This window comes from Dromiciops gliroides, chromosome 6, assembly GCF_019393635.1.
Source record: "Dromiciops gliroides isolate mDroGli1 chromosome 6, mDroGli1.pri, whole genome shotgun sequence".
Lineage (NCBI taxonomy): Eukaryota > Metazoa > Chordata > Mammalia > Microbiotheria > Microbiotheriidae > Dromiciops > Dromiciops gliroides.
Window position 1 is genome coordinate 42,810,290 of NC_057866.1, and position 24,522 is coordinate 42,834,811.

At 37.6% G+C, this 24,522-nt stretch overlaps 1 protein-coding gene across 2 annotated transcripts in view; it reads left to right on the forward strand.

The window, feature by feature from the left end:
• The window catches only part of KIF18A (kinesin family member 18A), a 104,433-nt gene that overhangs the window by 11,127 nt on the left and 68,784 nt on the right, over positions 1-24,522 (forward strand). Inside the window, exons 2-10 of one of the 2 annotated variants that reach the window (XM_043971763.1) lie at positions 623-699; positions 3,716-4,086; positions 8,083-8,240; positions 10,628-10,732; positions 11,446-11,556; positions 15,348-15,545; positions 16,673-16,849; positions 21,311-21,385; positions 21,609-21,721. In XM_043971763.1, the coding sequence (XP_043827698.1) occupies positions 3,762-4,086; positions 8,083-8,240; positions 10,628-10,732; positions 11,446-11,556; positions 15,348-15,545; positions 16,673-16,849; positions 21,311-21,385; positions 21,609-21,721 (1,262 nt within the window). In that variant the 5' untranslated portion in view covers positions 623-699; positions 3,716-3,761. The remainder of the gene's footprint in view (positions 1-622; positions 700-3,715; positions 4,087-8,082; positions 8,241-10,627; positions 10,733-11,445; positions 11,557-15,347; positions 15,546-16,672; positions 16,850-21,310; positions 21,386-21,608; positions 21,722-24,522) is intronic. The other variant, XM_043971764.1, reaches the window with a different exon arrangement.

The window sequence follows — 24,522 nt, forward strand, 5'->3', positions numbered from 1 at the left end:
TCAGTTTCATAGCATCCATCTCCCAGGGTTGTTGGGAAGATCAAATGAAATAACATTGTAAAGCACTTAGCACATAAGAGGTGCTAGTGCTCCCCCCACCCCCATGCCATCCCTTGTCTAAGGAAGTGTAAGGATGGATCTTTCAACAAAAGGCTGATAATTTACAATCCTGGAGTGAAGAGTTTAGAATCTGCCACTCTAAGGGACACTTATTTTGAGTGAAAGTTTGTGGATCCACCCCTTTTCCTGACAAATCAATAACAGTATTTGGGCTTTTATTCACCTTTTCATATTAGGCATGATTTAGGATCAATTTACTTGTTGTAAGGCCTGGTCTAAACCAACTCCAAAATCTCTCTTTATTTCATGTATCCCAGCATTCCAGCCTAAGAGCCTGGGAATATCATCTCGACCCATTGGTTTCTTTCTCAAAAAAATCCTGCCTGGCCTCTCTGTACCACCACTTACATTGGAATTTAATCATGGATATCTTTGTATTATTTCTATTTAACTATTCCATTTGGGTATGCTTTGACTCCGTGTTAAAATTGTGAGCTCCTTTGGAGGCAGAAATGGTGTTATTAATGCTTCTTTTCTATTCTTCCCTTCCTGACTCCCCCAGCACCTAGCATCATAATGACCATACAGTAGGACTGAATGAATCCTAGTTAGGAAAGAGTTCATTGAGCAGAGTACTTGGTAAGTGAAAGTGTTCCTTCTGATATTCATTATTTATGAGCAGATCTTGGTCTCCAGGGTGAGAATTGAAGGGTAGGATTTAGAAGGACAAAGGAAGGAAATGTGTCTCTATTCTGGGGAAAAAGAGTGAGTGTATTTCCAAAAACTGAAGAAACCCAAATTCCCCTTGAATCTGGCTCTTGGAATCATAGTAACCACTTCTTTCACCGCTTCCCTTCCAGTGAGGGGACTGCTATCTCATGGAGGTATTTAAATTTAAGAGCTAAAAACTAGAGGATACTGATGCCTGCTGAGATATTAAAAACTAGGAATTCATTTTAGTACCACCTTCATCATTTTGCCCTTAGGGATCTAGCCTGCCCAGGCTCCATACTCACAAACACAGACCAGGGCTTCCCATCCTCCTAGGGTAGGTTTTTCTCTGTCCCAACACACAGATCAGATAAACCTTTCCATGTCTGAAGCTGGCAGCCCAAGATAACAAGGAGACACAGTACTGAGAAAGGTGACTACATCAAAGGTCTCTCCATCCTTGGCCTATCTCAGGCCTACAGTTTGCAGTCACCAAGCCATAGGAAGTTGTCAGGCCGGCCCTCATCCTTGCTTTGCTTAGTGTTCCCCTTGTTGCCTGTGGTTGTATAATCCATGTGGCTTTCACCAACTACCCTGGGCTTTTTTTTACCCTGTAGTTTCTAGTTCCTAGAGACTTAAAGCCTTTTACTATGACCTTTTTATGAAGGGCACAAGAATCTTTTATAGGATAGAAATCGAAAAAACCCCTAAGCTTATTCAGTGTATTATTATCTTAGATAATAACAGTCCCTTTGAGTGAGAGACAAGGCTTCTCCTTGCCAGTAAAAAACATGTTTTATTGCAAGGTCATTGAACATCCTGTATGGTCTACTCAGAGGCTTTTTTTTACTTACTTTCTAATTCTCAGCCATTTTCTAGATCATTTGATTTGGCAAATACTCATTGAGCACTTATTTGTGATGTGCTTGGCATGGAGGAAACTCAGAGATCTGTAAAATGGTACCTGCCTTCAAGGTCCCAACAATTCAGTAGTGAAGATTAACGTATGTCTACAAATAAATCAAATTTATATAAGTGCCTATTAGAGAAGTATATGAGGCTCTTGGCTCAAATGAGAGAAAATGCTTCAGTCTGAGGTTAACTGAAGTTTTATTCTACTGGCTTCTATTCTACTAACTTCCTTATTTTTCAGAGGAGGAGACTGAGGCCCACAAAGCTTAATTGCTTTAGGTCATACAGTTTGTAAGTGGCGAAGCTGCAGATCATTCTAAGGAACTTTGATGCTAAGCTGGTGCTTCTTCATTGAACCACTCTGAAACTGATCAGCCTAATGGCATTGTTGATTGTTTATGCAATACTTAAAGTAATGTGTCAGAACTCCATAGGAAATGGAGAGCTATACAATGCTAGTTCTGAATCAGTGATCTGGGGGTTCTGGTGTTACTTCCAAAACTAGGACAGCTGAGTCCTGGCTCTTTGTTACTATTTGTAACCCTGGAAATATCTGAGAGCCAAGTAGGGACAGTTTGGCAGTATCTCTTGTCTGATGCCCAGAGAGGTCACATCTACCAATTCCCTTTTGCTACAAAAGGTCAAGAAATCAAGGCACTTCTTTTGCTTTCTTCAAATCAGACCTGACTGAAAGTTCCTGTCCATACCTTGATCTCAGATTCATGTACTACTATTGTCTTGGTGAAAAGAAATGACAAGGACTTAGTATTGGCTTAGCTGTGATTTACTAGAATCTCTCTCAATCAGAGGTTTTTAACCCATCTTGTGTCAAGGAACCCTTTAGAAGTCATTGTAAAGCCTACATCTCATAGCCCATCTCAGAATGCTTGTGAATGCATGAAATGCAAAGGAATAGGATTACATACCAAATACAAAGGCATAGGATTATAAAGAAAATAATTTATCAGAATATTAAAAATAAATTAAAAGTTTACAGACCCCAGGTTAAGAACTCTCGTGTAGAATGTCTTAAATTCAAGATGAAACGAAGCTCATAAGGGTTTACCTAGTCATTTTAACTATCACATCTTAAGTACTACAGGGCAGCAGTGGTATTATGTAAATTTGCACATATCAGTACAACTGGAAAAGTCACAGACTCCCCTTTTTGAACTTTCTTTTTAGGATTTTAAAATATAAGCTCTTGCTTGACTGTTAACCCACAAGCTTATCAGCCCAATTATTTTATATAGTAAGTGGTATTAGAAAACAAAAGTCTTAAATGACTTTTTATTTGATTATCCCACAGTGAAATTAACAGCAAAAGATCATTATGGAATTCCACTTGGGAAAAAAAATTATTCTGTGGATTTGCCATAATTTTGTTCCACAGTGTAATGTACATGTCTTATTTGATCTCTTTATCTCACTCATGACTACCACAGACTCTCTGTATAAATTATATACTGTCATTGGGGTGGAATTGGCCTCTAACCTGTGAATGGCCGGAGCTGAACAGAGCAGGCCAGAGACAGGAGAGTCAGGAATTAAATAGAAGTTATATTTTTAAAGTGAGGAAAATGGCTTCCAAGCAAAAAGAAGCTATGGACATATGTGCAGGTGCCCCACCCCTAGTGGAGGGACCCAGGACAGTGTGGGGAGATAATAATATTTATACTAGTGGCTGCCCATTAAGCTGTAGCCCTGACAATGAGGCATAACAGCAAGAATGTGACAAGCTTGATTCATTGCAGGACTTTCTGAGTTTGTCCAGTGCTTGTCCAGCTCAGAGAACACCTGATGAATTGTGTGATTTTGCCAGAGGGTGAGCTCATCCAGAGGGTGATTGCAAAGGATTGTTGTCTTGCTGAGCTCAGGGCACAGCTTGCCTGCTGGGCCTTAGCTCTGGAAAACAGGGGCTTTCCTAATATTTTGTCAATATTTAAATGTTTGAACCAGCATGTAAATAAATAAATTGTCTTGTTACTGATTAGAATCATCATGTGCTGTTTTTGTTCTTGTTAAATTTCAGAAAAATCAGCTATTCGATTAAACAAAAAGAATAAGAGAAAGTGAAAATGTCAGTCACCCAAGAAGATGTGTGTAATCACATGAAAGTGGTTGTTCGTGTGCGTCCTGAAAATGAGAAGGAAAAAGCTGTCAGCTTTTATAAGGTGGTCCATGTTGTGGATGAGCACTTACTGGTTTTTGATCCAAAAGAGGAAGAAGACAGTTTCTTTCATGGGAAAAAAGTTATGAATCGAGATATTACAAAAAGAAAAAGAAAAGACCTTAAGTTTGTGTTTGATGCTGTTTTTGATGAAAATTCCACTCAGTCTCAAGTTTTTGAACATACCACCAAGCCTGTGCTTGATGGCTTTTTAAATGGGTATAATTGCACAGGTAATCTAACAATTTTGGCTTCATTTTTTTTTCTATTCTTGCCTGTATGTCTTTATGTTTTCAATTACCTAGTGTGTAATTTAAGATTCTAAATGTGGATTCTAATGTGTTCCCCCAGTTTGGGGGAAACTGACTAAAAATCACTGATAAAACGAGTTTAGGTTTTTAAGGGTTTATTGGAAAATAGAAAGAAAAAGATTGAGAACAGAATTCTAACAGCCTAGCATTCCTATCTTTCCTCAAATCTCCTGTGAAGTCCTCTGCCGCCACCACCATCAAGTCCGGAAGCCAAAAAAAGAGCAGCGCTCTCTGCGCAGGCTCCCTTTCCTCCTTCCTGTCTCCTCCCAGACCATAGGAGGCTCCTCCAGTTGATTGGCTGGTAGACTTGATAGACAGCACCCCTGAGCAAACGTCATTTCCTGACGCCAAGGAAAAGCCACAATGCCTCTGAGGCATTTTCCTCATGGTGGAGCTCTCCACAGCAAGTCTCCAGTAGGTGGCGTCGTTCCAATCATTACAGTCCCCCCTGTTGTTCCTCAAGAAACAAAATGTTTCCTTGACGGAACAGTAAAAAGAATATAATAACTATTGCTAACTAATAATATGTGAACAATAATATAGAAAAGGAAGAGAGGAAAGTTTTGTCCAGAGGGGCGATTTTTTTTTTTTTTTGTCCTCATGAACCGACGCTTTGACATTAGTCTTGCAAAGGGAGGGCCTCTGCAGAGGGTACATGTTACAGATGATGTATATTATAACAGAAAGGAGATAGTAAAAACTAACAAAGCAAAACAGTTCATATAAAGTCTCTGAGTTCTCTTGTCTTCTTGAAGTGGTAAGATGTCATCAGGAGGAAACTGGATTCTGGTCTGGAAAACTGGATTCTGGACTCTGGTCTGGAAAGCTGGATTCTCTTCTTTAACTGTTTGAATTGCTGTATTTTTACTAAACCTTAGCATAGCATTGTCAATGATCAAATTAATAAATTCCATTACATTCCTTCCTTTATATGGTTAGACTTGTAATAGAGGGTTGAGGTAGTTATGCAATGTGTAACACTTTTTACCACCATGTGTCTGGATCAAAGCCAAATTTAGTATGTGTTCATGACACCTGAAAATGTTATGGAAAGGTTATCATACCATATCTCATGGTTCCGAGACAGCCAGTGATTGGGCTAGGCCACAGGTGAGTTCAACTGAGTGAGATAAAAAGATAATTAAGTTCAGTTAAATTAGGTTAAATTAGGAGGGAGAGAGGATGAATACTGGACTGTGCCTAGTAATTGTGCTCTACATAGTCACCACCATAAGCAAACCATGGACTTACGTATACCTGTCTCTCCTTTCTTCTCTCTCATTTCCTTCGTAAATATATGTTGCTATTTCTTTAAGTCTGTCAGGACTCAAACTATTCCAACCAGGACATTGCTTTTTAAAATATTTCCGAATTTCTGGTAATGACTGGCTTACAAAATGAGAGCAGATAATATGGGCGTCTCTACTGTCTAATGGGTCTAGTCTAGCATATTGCCTGGCATACTTACACAGCCTGTCATAAAATCTATTAGGTCTCTCATCAGGGACCTTTCTCCCAAATATAACCATTAGAAAAATGCATATGTGCTAAAATAGCAATGTGTATATGTATGTGTGTGCACATATATATACATATATATAAATCTATAGATTTTAGACTTTTTCTGAAATGGAAGAGGGAGTACATGCAGTGTTGGTACTTTGTTATTTTATTTCAGTTTAACATCTGAATGTGAAACTTAGTTACATTATTACAGCTTATACTTAGTAAATCATTTCCTCCAATTTTCATTTCTTAGCTCTGTCTCCACATATAAAGATGCATTTAGACAAAGTGTCAATCTGTGCTTGATGTTTCTAGAAAGTCCTCCTGGTTGATACTGTAGCAGAGCTGCATCTCCCAACTCTGCATTTGCAGTTTGCTTGTCCCCTATGCATAGAGTTATCTCCCCTCCATTTCTTGGGCTCCTTCAAGACTCAGCTCCCCTCTGCAGAAGACCTCCCTACCCCATGCCCACAACCGCTCGTCTCTTCCCTCTAAAATAACCTTTTACTCCTTACACTCTCTATGCATTGTATGTACGTAGTTTTTTGTATGTCTTCTCCCCATTTGAATGTGACCTTCTTGAGAGCAGGGACCGGGGATTTTTGCAACTCTTTGTTTCAGTGATACTTGACTTACAGTAAAAAACTTAATAAATGTTTGTTTGCTTAAGTAAAGCCCTTTTTGTTGCCTGGAATGAGAAAATTCCATCATGACTCCCTTTTGTAGAGCAAACAAGTAGCCACATAGTATTTTCAATTTCTCCTATTTGTCATTGTTTCATTATTTATAGTTTCTCCCCTAGGATTTCTTCATGAAACACCCAACCTTGGTTAGTATTGTTTTGTATCAAGAGTTGTATCATTACAACAGCAGCAGACTTCCTGTTTGAGAGTTCTATTTCAGAAATGCCTTCTATCTTTCCAAGGTTCTCATTGTAGTGATTTGGGGGCTGTCACTTATGCAAAAGCATTTAATTAGGATATGAAGAAGACAGTATAAATATCAAGGAAAAAAGAAATGAATAGCTCCATTCTTTATTGCCCATATGGTAGTGAATGTAAGCACATATATCTTGAGGTGGTAGACAGAGAATAAGCTGCCTGGAAGACAGGATCAAACCTTCCAGGGAAAACTTAAAGAGAGAAGAAAACAGATTGTCCCTCCTACATTATACCAGATAAGTGCACTTATTGTATTCCCATTTTTTCTCTGGTGGCTTTCAGTGTTCAATAGGGAGAACTACTAGCCTCTTAGGAAGACTGGATACTGCTCACAGCTCTTGGCTGTGCCCTGTGCTTATCATATTTCACAAGCGACTCCTGAGTGGCATGACCTCTACGTGTACTCCCTCTTCCATCTTTGCATCTCCAACTCATGGCAGCTGAAAAACACCCTAGGACTCTGAATACTGAACCCAATAGCCTCATGATGACATGCTTGTCTAACTACCTGTATTTGCCCCATCATACGCCTGTCTTCCTAATTTCATGTTTTTGCCACCTGTGACATCTCCACATTTAGATGCAAGGCCTCATAGGAATCTTAACATCTGGACCTTTCTGCAGTTAACATCAGCAATCATACTTTGTCATTCTGAGGCCCAAAGCTACAGTGGAGAGGTCACATTAAGGAGATCTTGTCTCTATTAACAACATAACTCATTGTTCTCCTTAGTCCTTAATCATCAAGAAATTCCGTATTCCATCCTTTAGAGCACATACACCTTTCTTCTTTCAACGATTAGGTACTGCTCCTAGAAATTCTCTTAATTCCTATTTCCCCAGAGGGTAAATCCAGATCAGTGATAATTATAATATTAAATATTTAGGTACATGGCATCATCTTCAGCTTTTTCTTACAGATTTACTAAAATTTGCCCTTGGAGCCTACTTTTAAATTTGCTTTCATTGTTCAAAGAAAAAAATGAAAGCTCATTGCACTTCTGATAGTAGAAACGATGCTAGATTGGGAGACAGAAAGCCTGAGAACTCCCACTTCCCTGTGTCCTCACTTTATCTCCAAAATGAGTATTGGCTTTCTGAGTTCCCTTCCAGTTCTAGTTCTTATAAAATCTCTGTTTTATATGTGTATTTTTTTTAATTGAAAAGGCTTTTTTTTCCTAGTCTTCTTTACATGCTTTAAAGTATAGGTAGGTTTGTTTTGTTTTTAGAAATACTTTCCACCTAAATTTATTCAAAACTGAATTTTTCTTCTTCTATGCATGTTTTCACAACCAGACAAATTCATCACCAGATAATAATTTAAATTTATATTAATGATGATCTGTATCCTCTCCTTCCTCCCCTTTAACTTTTCCCTCCAGAAAAAATAAAAGACTAAACTGTTCTTCCTGAAGTTGTGCTTTGTTATAACAGTGATCTGTTATTCCAAAAACCTTTTTTGAAAACTTAGTGCTTGCATATGGTGCAACTGGAGCTGGGAAGACTCACACAATGCTTGGATCACCTGAAGAGCCTGGAGTGATGTATCTGACGATGTTAGGCCTATATAAATCCATGGATCAGATTAAAGATGAGAAATCATGTAGCATTACAGTTTCTTACTTAGAGGTAAGTTGGAAATCGTTACTTTTTAGAATCATTCAGAATGCTTGTAAATTGTCTAGGAAAAGCTCTCTGGAGGTCTCCTTTTTGATAGGAGAATTTTGTTAAAGTGAGCATAGTAAAGCTTCATGACTCTTTTTTTTATAGTATTTTCTGTTTCCTGCTAATTCGGCAGCCACTTCCTCCACACTCCTCTCTATCAAGCTGTTCTTTTTCAATCCCCTTTAATTTGATTGCTGATTAATGTGATTTGATTTTGATTCCCTCCCTATCTATAAATATAGCATAGTTGATATGCAGAGATTTAGCCGATAGAATGTATGGTGTCATGAAAAGGGATCAGAGATATCATGTATGTTGGTCAAAACCTCATACCCAGTCTGTAGACTCTAGAAATCAATACAATGTCCAGGCATTCCAGGACGAGGATAGTAAAAAGAAGTGACCTTACGAAGCAGGAAAAAAGAAGACTGAGGGGTAAGAGTGATGTGAAACGGTGTTGTACTTCTCCTTAAGTATTCTGAGAGAGGGATCTGGCTTACTGCATGATCCAAGAGGGTAGAACTGTGAGCAGAGGATGGTTGAAGTCACAAAGAAGTAGAGTTTAGACTTGGCCCAGTGAAAATCTTCATTAAAATTATAGCTGTCTACAAGTGGCATGGTTTGTCTCAGGGAGTGGTGGGTTCTCTCTGCTGAGAGGCCATCAAGCTCAGGCTATGTGACCTGACAGTGGTACCACAGAAGCACTGGGAGCCATATTTGGGTCAGAACAGCGGCTGGCTAAGATTTCTTCTCAACCTTGAGCTTCTGGAAGGAGGAAGGTTCCACACACTTGGTGCCCTCTCCTCTTCTGCCTTGTTGGATCCTTTGTGTGAGGCCTTTTCTCCTTAATGAGCTTTTCAGTCTCTCTTTCTGGTGGGTTACTTGGGGCATCTGAGGTGAGGTGGTAAGAAATGTCAAAGCAAAAAAATTGTGAAGAGATAATCTTTCCACATCAGACCAGGGACTTTAAAGTGATGAAATAGTCCTTATTTGGGTTATAAGAACTATGATTCATAAGGAAGTGGCATTATGAACCATTGTCAAGAATGCGGAAATCAGTTTTTTATCAAGTGAGACACTGTTGTAATGATATGGAAATTTTCCATTTTTCAATCGCATTTTGGGTAATTAGTAAAATTATAAAATTGGTCGTTCTCTTGAAATCAAGGTAACCTGTTTAGCTAGAAATGTTATCTGAAAGAATGCTACATTTGGAGTTTGTCATCATATGTGCAAAAGTCAGTTCTTTTACTTCGTCCTGGGCTAATCTTGGAAAAGTTACTTCTCACTGGGACTGACTACATGTTCTCAAGTAAAGAACTGTACCAACTCCCCCTCAGAATCCTGTGATATTAGCATATTAATGAGTTTTCCAAAATTAATTTTAAAAAAATCCTGAAGTTCCAAAATATAGAAATGCTTTTGTTTTACTGGACAAGAATCCAGACTTGCATGTTAGCACCAGCTTGTGTTGAGCAAACTATCTCATTTTGCTCATTTGTAAAAGGAGAAAGTTGGCCTACCTAAGCCTTAGGCCTCTTCCAACCCTCAAATTCTACAATTATTTAAGTAGTATAAGATTGTTTCCAACATTAAAGATGAAATTCGAATGAGCTTTACTTTTAAATTGGTGTTACTTTTAATTTGAAAATGAAAAAAAAAATCAGTTCTCAATGATGGGTTTGATTTTTACACCCTTAACATTTATTAAGTGCCTACTATGTGCCAGACACTATGCTAAGCCCTGAAAATACAAGAAGAAAAAAGAAAAACAACCCTACCTAAGTGTGGCAAGACTCTAGCTCCTCCCTTATCCCTGACTATAATGATAGTGCTGTGTCACTGACTTTTGAGATGTGAATTAGTCTGCAATGACTTTAGCTTTAATTTTAAATTGTAAACCAGTGGTCATCTGGGCTTTATGTTTCCCTCATAAGAGAAAGAAGATGTTATTGTCAGGCCATAGTGATGGGATGAATGAAAATGAGATTTTTCACCAGGGAGGATGGGAACAATTAAATGGGTCCCAATTTGAAGTAAAAAATCTTTGGGGGGGGGGGGAGGCAGCTTGCTAGGTGGCGCAGTGGATAAAGCACCGGCCCTGGATTCAGGAACACCTGAGTTTAAATCCTGCCTCAGACACTTGACACTTACTAGCTGTGTGACCCTGGGCAAGTCACTTAACCCCCATTGCCCTGCCCCCCAAAAAAATCTTTGGGGGCATCTTTTTATGCTTAAAGATAGAGTTCTATGCTTAGGTACAAAAATGTGTTGAAGAGTGTTGTAAGTCACATAAGTTGACAATATGTTTTAACCAATACTAAACATTTATTTCTGTTTTTTGTTTTAAGGTATACAATGAACAGATTCGAGATCTCCTAACAAATTCAGGGCCACTGGCTGTCCGTGAAGATGCCCAAAGAGGGGTAGTAGTTCAGGGATTAACATTATATGAGGTATGTAGAGTAGACTGTCTTTGTTTTAGTTAGAATGATAGGAAGTATAATTTTTAAAGCATCACCCACCAGTTCCTTTTTGTTTTCCATCTATTTTTCCAATAAAAAGGAAATTAATTTCAAAAATTAAATATAAAATTATAATTAGTGAAGTACACTTGATTTATTTTATGTTTCCATGCCACAAATAAAATGTGATTTAATTTTAAATGTGCACACAATAATATAATTTCTTGTTCTTTTTCCAAAATGAGATTTACAAACTCTTTAAAAGGGAGCAGGGTCTAATCCACAGACAAGTTGCTTTGTGACCTTGGACAAGTTACCTAACTACTCAAATTCAATTTTCTCATTTAAGGAATATGAGTGATGGATAAAATTAGCTGCAACATCCCTTTCAATTTTAAGATTGTAGTAAAATATCTTCAACACTAGGGACTACAGGTTTTCTTCTCTGTGTCTCTGCCACAGACCCTAAGACATTAAGTTGAATTTACAAAAAACAACATTTTTAAAAATTTATAACTTTTTGCACTGAGCATCATAGATTTACAGATGGAAGGAATCTTAGAAAACAAAGTGCTACTGATTCATTTCATAGATGAGGAAATTTAAACGAAGAGAAGATAAGTCACTTTCCCATTGTCACATCATTTATTTTGAGATTTGATAATAGAAAATTAATTTATGAATCCTTTTCCAAAACTCTCTAGCCTAAAACGTCTGAGGAAATTTTACAGTTGTTAGATGATGGAAACAAGAACAGGACCCAACATCCCACAGATGTGAATGCTACCTCCTCTCGTTCTCATGCTGTTTTCCAGGTAAAGTGAGGAGTGAGGAAAAGAGATCTTCGTACTGGTGTCCCAGATATCACAGTGTTTAAAATGCTATTCTGAAATTCTTTAAAACATAAGGAACTGAATTTTCAAGTTAATGGATTAGTAGAATTTATTCTTTTTTGCCCAAAGGGAATTCATTCATTTAAATTCTTTTCCACTTATAATTTAATGTGTTCTATAACACTTAGTAGATATTACCATAAACAATACTTAGTACTGACATAGAAGTTCTGATTTGTGCCTTTGTCAGACTCCAGCATCAGTTTGTGTTTCTTTGAGATTTTTAATTGGTGAAAAGACATTTGAGCTCTATAATACACTTTTGATGGTACTGCTACACACTTGAAGGAAATCCACTCTATAATTATAGAATGATTATTCACTTTACATTATGATATAGTGCCCATATGATTCCTTTAAGTGGCAAGATTCTATAGTGCTATTAAAACATAACTTATTCAGCATCACTTTTCAGAAATAAAACTTCAGTAAAAACTGGTGCTGGTAATTAGGTCTATTTTTGCATGTATAAAAGTATGTTAGTCTCAACATAGAAGAAAAAACGTATGTATACTCATAATGCCAAGACTCCCATTGACTATGTATGCCCTGCATGTAGATTCTTATGAAAACTTAACCTAAAGTTTAATAAGGAGAGATTATTTTATCCTCTTTGGTGTGCCTTTACCTGTGTTGTATTAACTTTTAGGTTTGCTACCAGATTTTTTTCTCTTGTAAGCACATGTGCAGAGGATTGTGCTAAACAACATTGAGTCAGATAGTCCCTGTTCTTAGGGCCTCACATTAGCTTTCAATTCAGTCTTGATATCAGGAAACACTTCCTCACACTCAGCCCTGCCAGAAGTGGGGTGGGCTGTCTTGAAAACAATGGCATTATCTTTCTCTTTGGTCTTTACACAATTCCTGGATGAACTCTTTTCAGGTATGGGGCAGGAGGGATTCTTTGTTAGTTATTGGCTGAATAATAATAATATCTTAGATTCCCTGGTTGTGAACCCTAAAATTTCCCTCTTCAGTTATCATCTCCTGGTTTTTCATGTCTCTGATTTTCAAAGTTAGTAGGCAGCTTAGTTGCCATCTATTCTGATCCATACCTTCTACAGAATACCTAACAAATGGCTATCCAGAGTTTTCTTGAAGCCCTCCAATGAGAGATGATCCCCTATCTCCTGAGGCAGCCCAGTTCACTGTTGGATAGCTCTAAGTGTTAGGAATTTGTCTTGACAGTAAAACTAAATGTGTTTCTGCAACTTCCTCTCATTGTTCTAAGTTCTGTCCTCTAGGACTGAATAGAACAAATCCAATCTTAATTCTCGATTATAGCTGTCATTCCACTGCTCTTATCCCTAGCTAAACAATCCTAGTTCCTCCAAAGAACCTTATATATCATGAACTCAAGGTTTTCACCTTTCTAATTCCCTCCTTAACACTTTCCAGCTTTTCTTTGTGTTTTTTCAATGTGGTAGCTAGGATTGGACATAATGCTTCAGATGTGATCTGGCTATTCCAATAAACTTAACATTAGTAATGCCCTTTCCCCAGCTTCTTGATATTTCTTAACACAGACAGACCAAGATCACATTAACTTCACACTTGCCTGGTTCTGTCCAAGTTGTCTCCCCATTGGAATGTCCTCACCTTTAAGGAAGGGGCTGGGTTTTTTCTTTGTATCCCCAGTGCTTACCACTGTACCTAGTGATTGTTTAAGAATGCTTGTTGACCGGCATATCATAATGTTATCACCATTAAAAATCCCATATCTTTTCTGTACTAAGCCATGCAGCTGATTATTGAGCACAGGACCAAACCCAGATCCACAGGGTGCAAGATGAGATTGAACTATCAATGACTACTCTTTGGATCTAGGCATTTAACCAATTCCTAACCTATCTCATAGTGTTATCTGGCAGATAGCTCTCCATCTTTTCACCAAGAGAAACTTTGCCAAGTGCTATATGAGATTCTAGGGAAATTTATCAAGCCGCCTAGTCTAAAGAAATGAGGTTAGTCTGGTGATGAAGCCACACCAACTTTTTTATTGTCCTTCCCTTTTTTTAAATGTTCACTAAACATCCCCTTAATAAAAATCCTCAAGAATTTTGCCAGGAATCAGAGTAAAATTAACTTGATTATTATTTGCTTCTCTTTTTTGGAGATAAGGTCATTTACCCTTTTCCAGTCCTGAGCCATCTCTCCTGTTTTCCATGATCTTTCAGAGACTACTGATAGCACTCATAGTCACCAGTTTTCAATACCCTAAATATACTTCATCTGGGCTTGGTGACTTGAACTCAGCAAAGGATGCTTGATTGTCTTACTAACTCCTTATGACTAAATGATTAATTGATTGATTTTAGCTATCGTCTTCCCTTTAGCCTTCTCTGTTTTATCCTTTCCAGTCCAGAAATTATTCTTCTTAGCAGAAAAAAGGAAGCAAAATATAGCATTGAGCAGCTTTGCCTTTTCTCTTTCACTATGAGGTATCATCAGCCCATCCTTCCTGAGCATCTATCCCTTCCTTTCACCTTCTGTTTTCCCCAATAAAGTTTTAGCCATTTTTGTTCTTTCCATTTCCTCGCCAACCTCAGCTCTTTCTGAGCTTTTGTGTGCCTGACATGGTTAAAGAAAGAACATACCATTAAATACTACCCACCTTTGAGTCCATCTTCTCTACGTGCCTTTTTAAAAACTCTTAAATTAGGTGGTAAGTTTTCCTGTGAACCACAGTAGCCTTGTTAAACAGTTCTCGTTTTCTTTGTCCTAGGAATTATTTTCTTTTTTGTCTTCAGGATTTCATACGTTCCACTTTTCCTTGGCCTCTGCAGAATTTTAATCCATGAGATTCTGCCTGCCCCTTCCTCTGTAACACTTTGAAGTCTCTTCTCTACAAACCCATGATGTGTATCAGATTCTTATTTGACTCTAATCACCTTAGTCATCTGGCATCGGCCTGCCTTTGCAGCCTGATTTTATCCAGGCTGCTGCCCGACTTGGGGCATTCACACAATTTACCTGCATTGTCTATAAAGTATTCCCTCTTCCTTTCTTCTTCTGTTCACCTCCAGGCTCAGCTCACGTCAGTGCTGCTGTCAAGCTTCCCCAGACCTCCACTTTCTCTTCACATTGGATTTACTTATCTAGGGTGTTATGTCCCCTCCTCAGCTTCAACCCCTTGTTTTGAATTCTGGGCCAAGAAGTACCACTTACCATCAATAGCAGTTATTTTGCCCTTATTTGAGATCCATGATCATTTGCTATATGGTACATATACGTAAAGTTATTACCATACTGCTCCTAGTGAGGCTTTTTTTCTATTTTTATTAATTTTGATAATAATGGGAAATTTGTATTGCATTTTAGTTTGCTTAAAGCTGATAAAGTACTATTTTAGTTGAACCTTATACCTTCCCATGTACTCTGTGATCCAGTGATACTAGTCTCTTTAAGACTCAGCTAAAATCCCACCTTTACAGGACACCTTTCCCATTCCCTCTTATAGTGCCTTCCATCTGTTGGTTATTTCCAATTTATCCTGTATGTAGCTTGTTTGTACATAATTTTGTTGTTGTTGTTGTTGACTCTAGTATTAGATTGTAAGCTCCTTGAGGGCAGAGACTACCTTTTGCTTTTCTTTATATCCTTTGCACTTAGCAGAGTACCTATCACAAAGTAGATACTTACTGACATTGCTTTTTATGTATTGCTTTTCCCTTTTAATTTTCTGTGATTTTCCCCCCTGTATTTTATAAAAGATTTACTTAAGACAACAAGACAAAACAGCAAGTATAAATCAAAATGTCCGTATTGCAAAAATGTGTCTCATTGACCTGGCGGGATCTGAACGTGCCAGTGCCACAAATGCCAGAGGAAGCCGTTTTAGGGAAGGCGCAAACATCAATCAGTCCCTTTTAGCCCTTGGAAATGTCATCAATGCCTTAGCGGATGGCAAGGTTGGTACTGTGAGCATACATCATATACAACGTGTTGTAATTTCATGTGAGAACAATGGCCCCATTAACCACAAAGTACACTGCTTCATTCCCAACAAGCTTTCAAGCTGATAAACAGGTTTTTACATATATTTCTGTTCCCTCAGAGTATAATCTGTCAGGTAGCACATGTTTTTAGTTTCTCTTCTAATAGGTGTCAATTTAACTAAAAGTAACAAATATGCCTTATATGGAATAGTCTTCATCCTGGGAGAAATCTAACTAAAATGTATAAAACTCTTAGCTTTCATAAAGAAGGCCAAAATTGGGTAATTTTGAAGGAGATTAATATTTATTAACATTTTAACTCTTTTTAAGATATATTTATCACACACATAATGTAGGCATTCACATGCCTTATGTGCATCTGACATGCTCCTTACTTGTTTTAAAATTATTTTAAAATTTTAATTGATTACTAGACTAGAGCTTTCATATTCACTATGAATATTTTCAAATTACAAATATGTTTTCCCAAGAACGAAAGGCAAATATCCAAAGGCATTATGGATTGAATCAGATGGCTGCAGAAATTCCATCAGACCAACATATTCTTTCCTTCTACTGTGTTTTCATTTTGAATTAAAATTCTAGTTATTGAATCTTCTTTTAATACTTTTTTTGTTCATTCTAATAACCTTCATGGGACCACAAGTCAGCTGTCCCTCCTGACCCACAGTAGTTTTACATCTTTTACAGTGTGATATCTGTGTAGGGAAACAGGCGAATGAACTTGCAAAGCTTTATTGGTTTGTATGATAGACAGGTTTCTAGTGAAAGGGGGCAGATTTAGTTTATTTTCACATTTTATTTGGTTTTCCTTTATTCCCTGAAAGGAAAGGCGTAGGAATCCTTAAGAAAGAGAAGGGGAAATGTCCATAAAGAACTTTATTACACACATACATGCATGAGTTTATGTTTTGCCTCTTACCTACCTGAATTATTTTCTCCCTCGACCTCATTGACCACCCTTGCTTTGTTCTGGGGTGATAAGTGTGGGCAAGGTTGAACAGGGCTGAGAGTCTCAAAATGACTTGGCAAGTGGATTACATTTGAATGTGAAAAATGACACATTTTTGTTCTTTCAGAGAAAAAATCAGCATATTCCTTACAGAAATAGCAAGCTAACTCGCTTGTTAAAGGATTCCCTCGGAGGAAACTGTCAAACTATCATGATAGCTGCTGTTAGTCCTTCTTCTATGTTCTATGATGACACGTATAACACTCTCAAGTATGCCAACCGTGCAAAAGACATTAAATCTTCTGTAAGTGAATTTACACTACTACACTTGTGAAAGGATTATCAATGTGCTTGTTGTTCTATTGAGAATCTTATTTAGGGGGAGCATCAGTAGCCTGAGAACTACTTGGGGAGACTTTCTTCATTTTGCCTTACTGTTGAATTGGGTAGAAAGGATTCTTGAGTCACTGCTTGGTTTTATTGATCCATTAGGATACCTGAAGAAATATTAACTTAGGCTATTTTGAGTAGCATTACTAGCAAGTTATGTTTCTCAAACTTTTGGTTATACAAATATTTTTATATATTTAAAAAATTTTAACTATCATTATTACTTGTGTCTAGCCCTCTTTCTCCCTCTTCTCCAACTTCACTATTACCACAGCAGAAGGGAAAAATATCCCCATAAGATGGAAAGCTATAGGGTAGTTTTCATCTGTTTCATGAGCTACCATTATTCAAAAAAAGATCATTACCTAGAGTCTCCTCTTCTGATTCTTACAGTCTTTGACAGCCAAGAATTTATAACCAGACTTTTAAAAGCCTTTCTGGCCTGGTTGAACCTGCCAGATCCTGAGAACTCAGGGTTCTCTCTCCATCTTTCTTAGCAATAAAATGAGCCCTCCCTGGAGTCAGAAGACCAGGTCCACATCCCACCTCTGTCACTTACTATCTGTTTGACTTTTGGCAAATCACTTAAACTTCCGGCACCTCAGTTTCCTCCTTTTTTTTTTTTTTTTTTTTTGGACAGGGCCATGAGGGTTAAGTGACTGGCCCAGGGTCACACAGCTACTATGTATCAAGTGTTTGAGGCCAGATTTGAACTCAGGTCCTCCTGAATCCAGGGCCGGTGCTTTATCCACCATGCCACCTAGCTGCCCCCAGTTTCCTCATCTTTTAAATGAAGGTATTAGATTAGATTGTCACTAAGATCCTTCCCATCTCTAACCCTGTGACCTTGGGAACCTGCCAATATATACTGGTCTTAGAGGGGCTTCTGTCTAAAGCAGTAAGCTTCCAAATAGACTATAAGGTAGTTTGAGGCCACATCCACAAATATGAGTATAATTCTTATTGTGTATCTCTCCCCAGAGATATGTGAATGATTTGTTAAGATCATAGAATCTGGAGTTGAAAGGGACTTTTGAAAGCATCTAGTCTCATCTCCTCAATTTAATCCTAAGGAGCCTGAGGTTCATTGAAGAGAACATGACTTCCTTGGTTAAGTCACACAGCCAATTGTGACCCAAGGTTGTTCCCAGATCACTGCCCTTGCCACTGGACTACATGATGTCTGTAAACACTCAAAACACTACTTTTCCACAACTAAAAACTCCTAATATCTCATAATGATGTTAGAGGCTCACAGAGGACCAAGGATCAGGAAAATCAAGTAGGGTAGGACCCTTAGAGAATAATAAGATAGAGAGGGGAAATGGAGCCTTTGGACTGCAGGCCACTCACTATGATTTCAAGTCTAGTATATACTAAGTATTCTAGAATGACTTGTGGACTAGCAAAGAAGTGGTGATTTCAGGAGGAAGAGAGACGGCTTCACCAAGAATAGGTTATGAATCAAAGCTCATTTTTGTTTTTGACAGGAATCTGTAAATTAATGTCATGGGCATCATTTTACCTTTCGGCAAATGATCTGGCAGAATTGTTCATGCTGTTTCGCAAAGGCTAGAAATCTTTGGCTTGTATGATGACTAGAGTGTGAAATGATTCAGTGTCCAGTCCCTCAGAGGAATCATTAAGGTTTCAACATAACCTTGGGAAGAGGTCTCTAGGAAGGGTCCCTAGCACTTCTGCTTAGCTCTTTCATATCCTTATCAGTGTAACAGTAGATGGGACATGAGTGGCATTCTCATCAGCCTTGCAGGTACCTAAAAGATGGGAGGCAGAGCCAACAGCGGATGGCTGACTTCAAAAAATTGTTGAGAACACTCCAGTAGTATCTCACTAAATAAGGAGAAGGGCATCTAGGTGGTAGAGTAGATAGAGTGCTGGGCCTGGAGTTAGGAAGACCTGACTTCAAATCTGGCCTCAGACCCTTACTAGCAATGTGACCATGGGGAAGTCACTTAACCCTCTTTGCCTTCATTTCCTCATCTGTAAAATGAGCTAGAGAAGAAAATGGCAAACCACACCATTATCTCTACCAAGAAAACCCCAAATGAGGTCATGAAGAATCAGATCCAATTGAACAAGTGTTTTTAAAATTGGTTTTATTAGAGCAAAATGGGAAAGGAATAGCCAAACCAGAGTGTTGTAATCACCTGGAAGCTTAGTATGAGTTAGCCTCAGCCTACCTGAAGGGGCATGCTGCCCTACAATGGGCTGTGGGCTGGCCCAGAAGGCTGTTAAGCCTCATTCAAGTCCTACCTCTCAGTCCCCATGACCCTAGGCCACAGTCATAGGTGTCCTACTTCTCTTAAAACAGGGCTGCCCTGTCCGACCACACCTAGAGTCTTGTGTTCAACTCTAAATGAAGGCGTAGGTAAGCTGCAGGAGGACAGTCTGGGTAGGGAAAGTAAAAGCCTGTGAGATCATCCCATGTGAGAATCAGTTTAACCTGAAGAGAAGAAACCTTCAGTGGAGACAGGATAACTGCTTTCAAATACTGGAAGAGCTCTGAGCTTCCAATTCTGCACTAATGTGGAATTCCATATACAGCACATTCTATACAAGTATGGCTCGTGTCATGATCATAGCCATCACAGAATCCTAGATTCATTAGCATGAGAAGGGATGGGCAAGATTTATTTTAAAATTTGCTCCAAACTGCTTGGAAGACAGGATATAAGTCACCCGAGAAGTAAAGAAACAAAATGTCAGGTATTTGAACTTGGAAACATGGAGCAGACTCATCTGTTAAAGCCCTAGTCCAAGAATTAGCAACAATCTTTTTTCTAGCTTTCTTTTTTAGTATATCTTTATTCTCTGCGGAATTAAACTTTAGACCTCATTGTGCTGACTAGATGTGTCTAAGTTGTCAGAGGCTAGGCTAGCAGAAAACAAATCCTGGCAAACACAAACAGACACAAGGGCCTCAAGACAGCCTTGGCAAAAGATGGCATCTGGATAATCACTAAGTTCAGAGAGGTTCGTTTCCAGAAGATTAATCACCATGTGGGGGATGTTGATTAGTGAGCAAAGAGGGACATTTGCCATCATCGTCATAATGACTGAGTCAAGGTTTTTTTATTGTGAATAGGATTAAATAAAAAGCATATCAGTGATGTGTAAGGGAGAATTGGTAAAGTAATTGGAAATGTAGACTTTCAGAGAGTTTCATGTTCTACCTCTCTCCCAGCTTATTTCCCACCTCTGTCCATTCTAAAACCTGTACCTGCCCAGATCCAGAATGTACCTTTTCCTTATCACTACCTTCCAAAACTTTCTTTAAGGTTCATCACCACCACTCGAGCCAACCATGGGCTCCTCTCCCTCCTTAAATTCTCCAAGATCCCTTTGGCTGAAACTCTACTTTCTCCCATCACACCCTACCTTGGGTACTTACTACCTACTCCTTGGTGTGTAGCACAAGCATGTTGGAAGCACGGGCTACACTTTATCATTTTATCCCAAAGGCCTCGAAAAAGTGCTTGCTGTAGGGGCAGCTAGGTGGTACAGTGGATAAAGCACCAGCCCTGGATTCAGGAAGACCTGAATTCAAATCCAGCCTCAGACACTTGACACTTACTAGCTGTATAACCCTGGGCAAGTCACTTAACCCTCATTGCCTTGCAAAACAAAACAAAACAAAACAAAAAAACCCAAAAGTATTTGCTGTTACATCTCATTTATATGATTGATCAGTTTGCTTAACAAATCATATTTTATTGGGAGGGAAGAGTACTGCAAAGGTAAATTTTTCAGGTACTACAAAGGTAAATTTTGGCCTAGCCCATGTCGAAATGGTCTCAACTTCCAAATTAATAAATAACAAATTAATACGGTTTAATGTACGTTTTATTAGGGCTGAATGGACTTGTCCATTCAACAAATATTTGAGTTCCTTTCCCCTATTCCTTTGTCAGCTACAGTATTATCGTCCCAAAATTAAATATGCATCTTAAGAGTTTTTCAAATAATATTGTTGTTGGGTTTTTCTGTTGTTATGGTGGTTTTTTTGTTTTTGCAGGGCAATGAGGGTTAAGTGACTTGCCCAGGGTCACACAGCTAGTTAAGTGTCAAGTGTCTGAGGCCAGATTTGAACTTAGGTCCTCCTGAATCCAAGGCCAGTGCTTTATCCACTGCACCATCTAGCTGCCCCATCAAATAATATGAATAAATCTTTGGGTCCCATTTTTACTCCTTTCCCATCAGCTCTCCTTTATGAGAAGGCTTTAGTAGCAGGTTTCTTTAAAATCCTGCTTAAAGGGTTTTAGCTTATTTGTCCCTTTTCTTGGACTGAATAGGGCACAGCCTTGACAAGGTCTGTATAACTCCTGTTAATATTATCCATTTCATCTTTTAACAGTTGAAGAGTAACGTTGTTAGTCTGGATAATCACATAACACAGTATGTCAAGATTTGTAATGAACAAAAGAAAGAGGTATGTATCTGCTTCACATTACTCTTTTTACTGAGAAGTTATCTTAGTTGTAACAATTTGCCATACTAATAACTGTCTCTTTTAACTAGGTCTTTCTCTGGTTCATTCACTCACATCTTGCTTATAGATTCTGCTATGATTTTTCACAGTTGAAATATTACTATGTTTTGAAGAGTAACAAAGAGTTGCTTTTGTATTTCAACTGGTTTTCTCTCTTATTTAGATTATGATGCTAAAAGAAAAACTGAAAGCCTATGAAGAACAAAAAGTCATCGCACGTGAAAATGGTAAAGGAAGCCTCCAGCTTTCCAGCCAGGAGGAAACAGAAATACGAAGGTAGACTTGCTGAAGCATTGAATTTTAGATGTGCAACACCTCATTTTGTGGATTTTGTTGAGAATTCTTTAATCGTTTTTCATTTCTTTATTTAATTTTTTATGACAGTGTGGTCTCTAATGCCCACATCATCTATTGTATGAAAATTATTAGATAATAGGAGAGTAATCCACAAGCTATCTATTTAGTATAATTGAAACTATTGCAGTAGTCAAGATACCTTGTCCTTAGCTTTTCTACTAGAAACACATAATTATTTGCCTTTTCTGTACTATTTTTATAAACCTTCATTTAATTAACTGTTTCTCTTATTCAGCTATTAGTATGCTTTATTGAATTAATTAGCTTTCTTATGAATCATGGCATTTGCTCTTTTTGCTTGTCTTTAACTGGGTACCATAGTTTTTTTTTCCATAGCTAAGACCAAAATTCAAATCTAGTCTTATACATGTACAAGTAATTGATTTTTCATTGATGACTGGTAGTGCAAATGCGGAAAGGTAATGGGACTTGTGAGTTTGATGTAGTAGAAAAAACTGCCTTTAGAGCAGTGTCATGACAGGCTTTGAATCCTGTTTCCAAAACTTTGTCTTTCTGACCTTGGTCAAGTCAATCAACAAGTGTTTATTAAGTGCCTGCTATGGGCCAGGCATTGGTCACTTTAAGCATCTGAACAGTAGTTTTTTTATCTTTAAAATGCAGAAAATAATACTTTAATTCTCTATGGCTTAGAGTTGTTTGGGACTTAAGTGCTTAGTGCTTTGTAATCCTTAAATTATTTTATAAATATCAGCTTCTATTGTGTGGGAAGCTAATAAAAGAGACTAACAAAAATAAAATCTAAGTCATTTTTTATAAAGTTTATTTATAAAGCCATCATCAAACAGATTCAAATACACAGAATAACTTTTTGTTTTTATTTTTAAATTACTTTTCTTTAATATTCTTTTTACTATCTCCCTCCTCACCTCACATTAGAAAAGGCTATCATTTGACACAGATTTATAAATATATGTGAAACCGTACTGTTTATCAGTTCTTTCTCTGAAGGTGGTAACATCTTCCTTTGTAAGTCCTTTATATTTGATTTGAGTATTTATAATACTCAGAATGACTTGGTCTTTCATAGTAATAGAATAATTTTTAAAAGATTGTTCATTAGGGGGCAGCTAGGTGGTGCAGTAGATAGAGCACTGGCCCTGGATTGAGAGGATCTGAGTTCAAATTTGGCCTCAGACACTTGACATTTACTAGCTGTGTGACCCTGGTTAAGTCACTTAACCCCAATTGCCTCACCCCCCAAAAAAGAAAGAAAGATTATACATGAAACAACATGTTTCAACTATACTGAGAATCTGAGTAACAAAATAATTCTTTTAGTTTCTTAAATTTTTTTCCATATTTTTCATTTTGGATTTTGTGGTCAATATAAGGTAGTTATGGTTGTGTTTTATTACATGGGCTTTGCTTTCTTCACTGAGCATCATGTCATGTTTCCCTGATTTATATACTTCATATTTTTCTTCCTCCATTGTTCCTCCATTTCCCCGTTGTTTTTGGCACATTGATCCTTATCATTAAAGATCCTTTTAGGAATGTTTTTGCACTACTAGATCTTTTTTACTGTTAATAATATCCTGAAAGTATAATCAGTACATCAAAAGAGATGAAAAATTGTATAACTCTTTTTAAATGCCACACTGCTTTCCAAAGATATTGTACCAATTCAGTGCCTATTTTTTCTACAGCCTCATTACTGTTTATTTTCATCATCTTTAACTGTCTTTGCCACTTTAATGGACATAAACCTGAGTTCTTTTATGGACATTCTCCCATACAATTTGAATGGTGTTTTTTTTAGTGATTTCCCAATTTTTTAAAATAATTTCGTGAATTGCTAGTTCATATCCCTTAACTCTTTCTTTTGGGGAACTGATCCTTATTTGTAAGTTCCTTCTCAGTTTTTAATATACTTTTATTAGAAATGTTTACATCAAAGATTTATTTTCCTACAAATAGTTTTCTTCCCTTTTCAATCTGGGTCCATTACTTTTTATTCTACAAAAAGGTTGTTACATATAACCCATTTATTTCCTGTTAATTTCTTCTACTTTTCAATATTTTTTTGATTTTCCACATTTGGACAGTTGTGATTTCTTTTTGAATTATTTTATCTTACTCTGCCCTTTTTTCCCCTTTTGTAACAATAGGCTATCTTTTTCTTCTTTTCTTAATTCCACATTGAAATCCAAAATGGTTATCCCATTTCACAGCTCTACCCACAGTGCATCAATGTGCTGTCTTCCCATAACACCACCAGCGTTGAATACTTTTCCACCCATCTTTTCCTCATCTTTGCCAATTTTCATAATGTAAGCTGAAACCTCGGAGTTGCTTTTACATTTACATTTCTCATATTATTGATTCAGAAACTTATTTTCCAGTGGTCATTTATAATAAGCAGTTCTTATTTTGAAAACTTCATATCCTTTGACCACTAAACTATTGGGAAATGAGTTATTCTTTTTTTGTTTGTTTTTGGTGAGGCAATTGGGGTTAAGTGACTTGCCCAGGGTCACACAGCTATCAAGTGTCAAGTGTCTGAGGCTAGATTTGAACTCAGGTCCTCCTCAATCCAGGGCTGGTGCTCTATCCACTGCGCCACCTAGCTGCCCCAAATGAGTTATTCTTACATATTTGTATCAATTCCCTCTGTTGATTTTGCTGATTATATTTGATGCAAATAATTTCCCCAGTCTGGTGTTTAGTTTTATTTTATAATTCTGTCTACATTGGTTTAA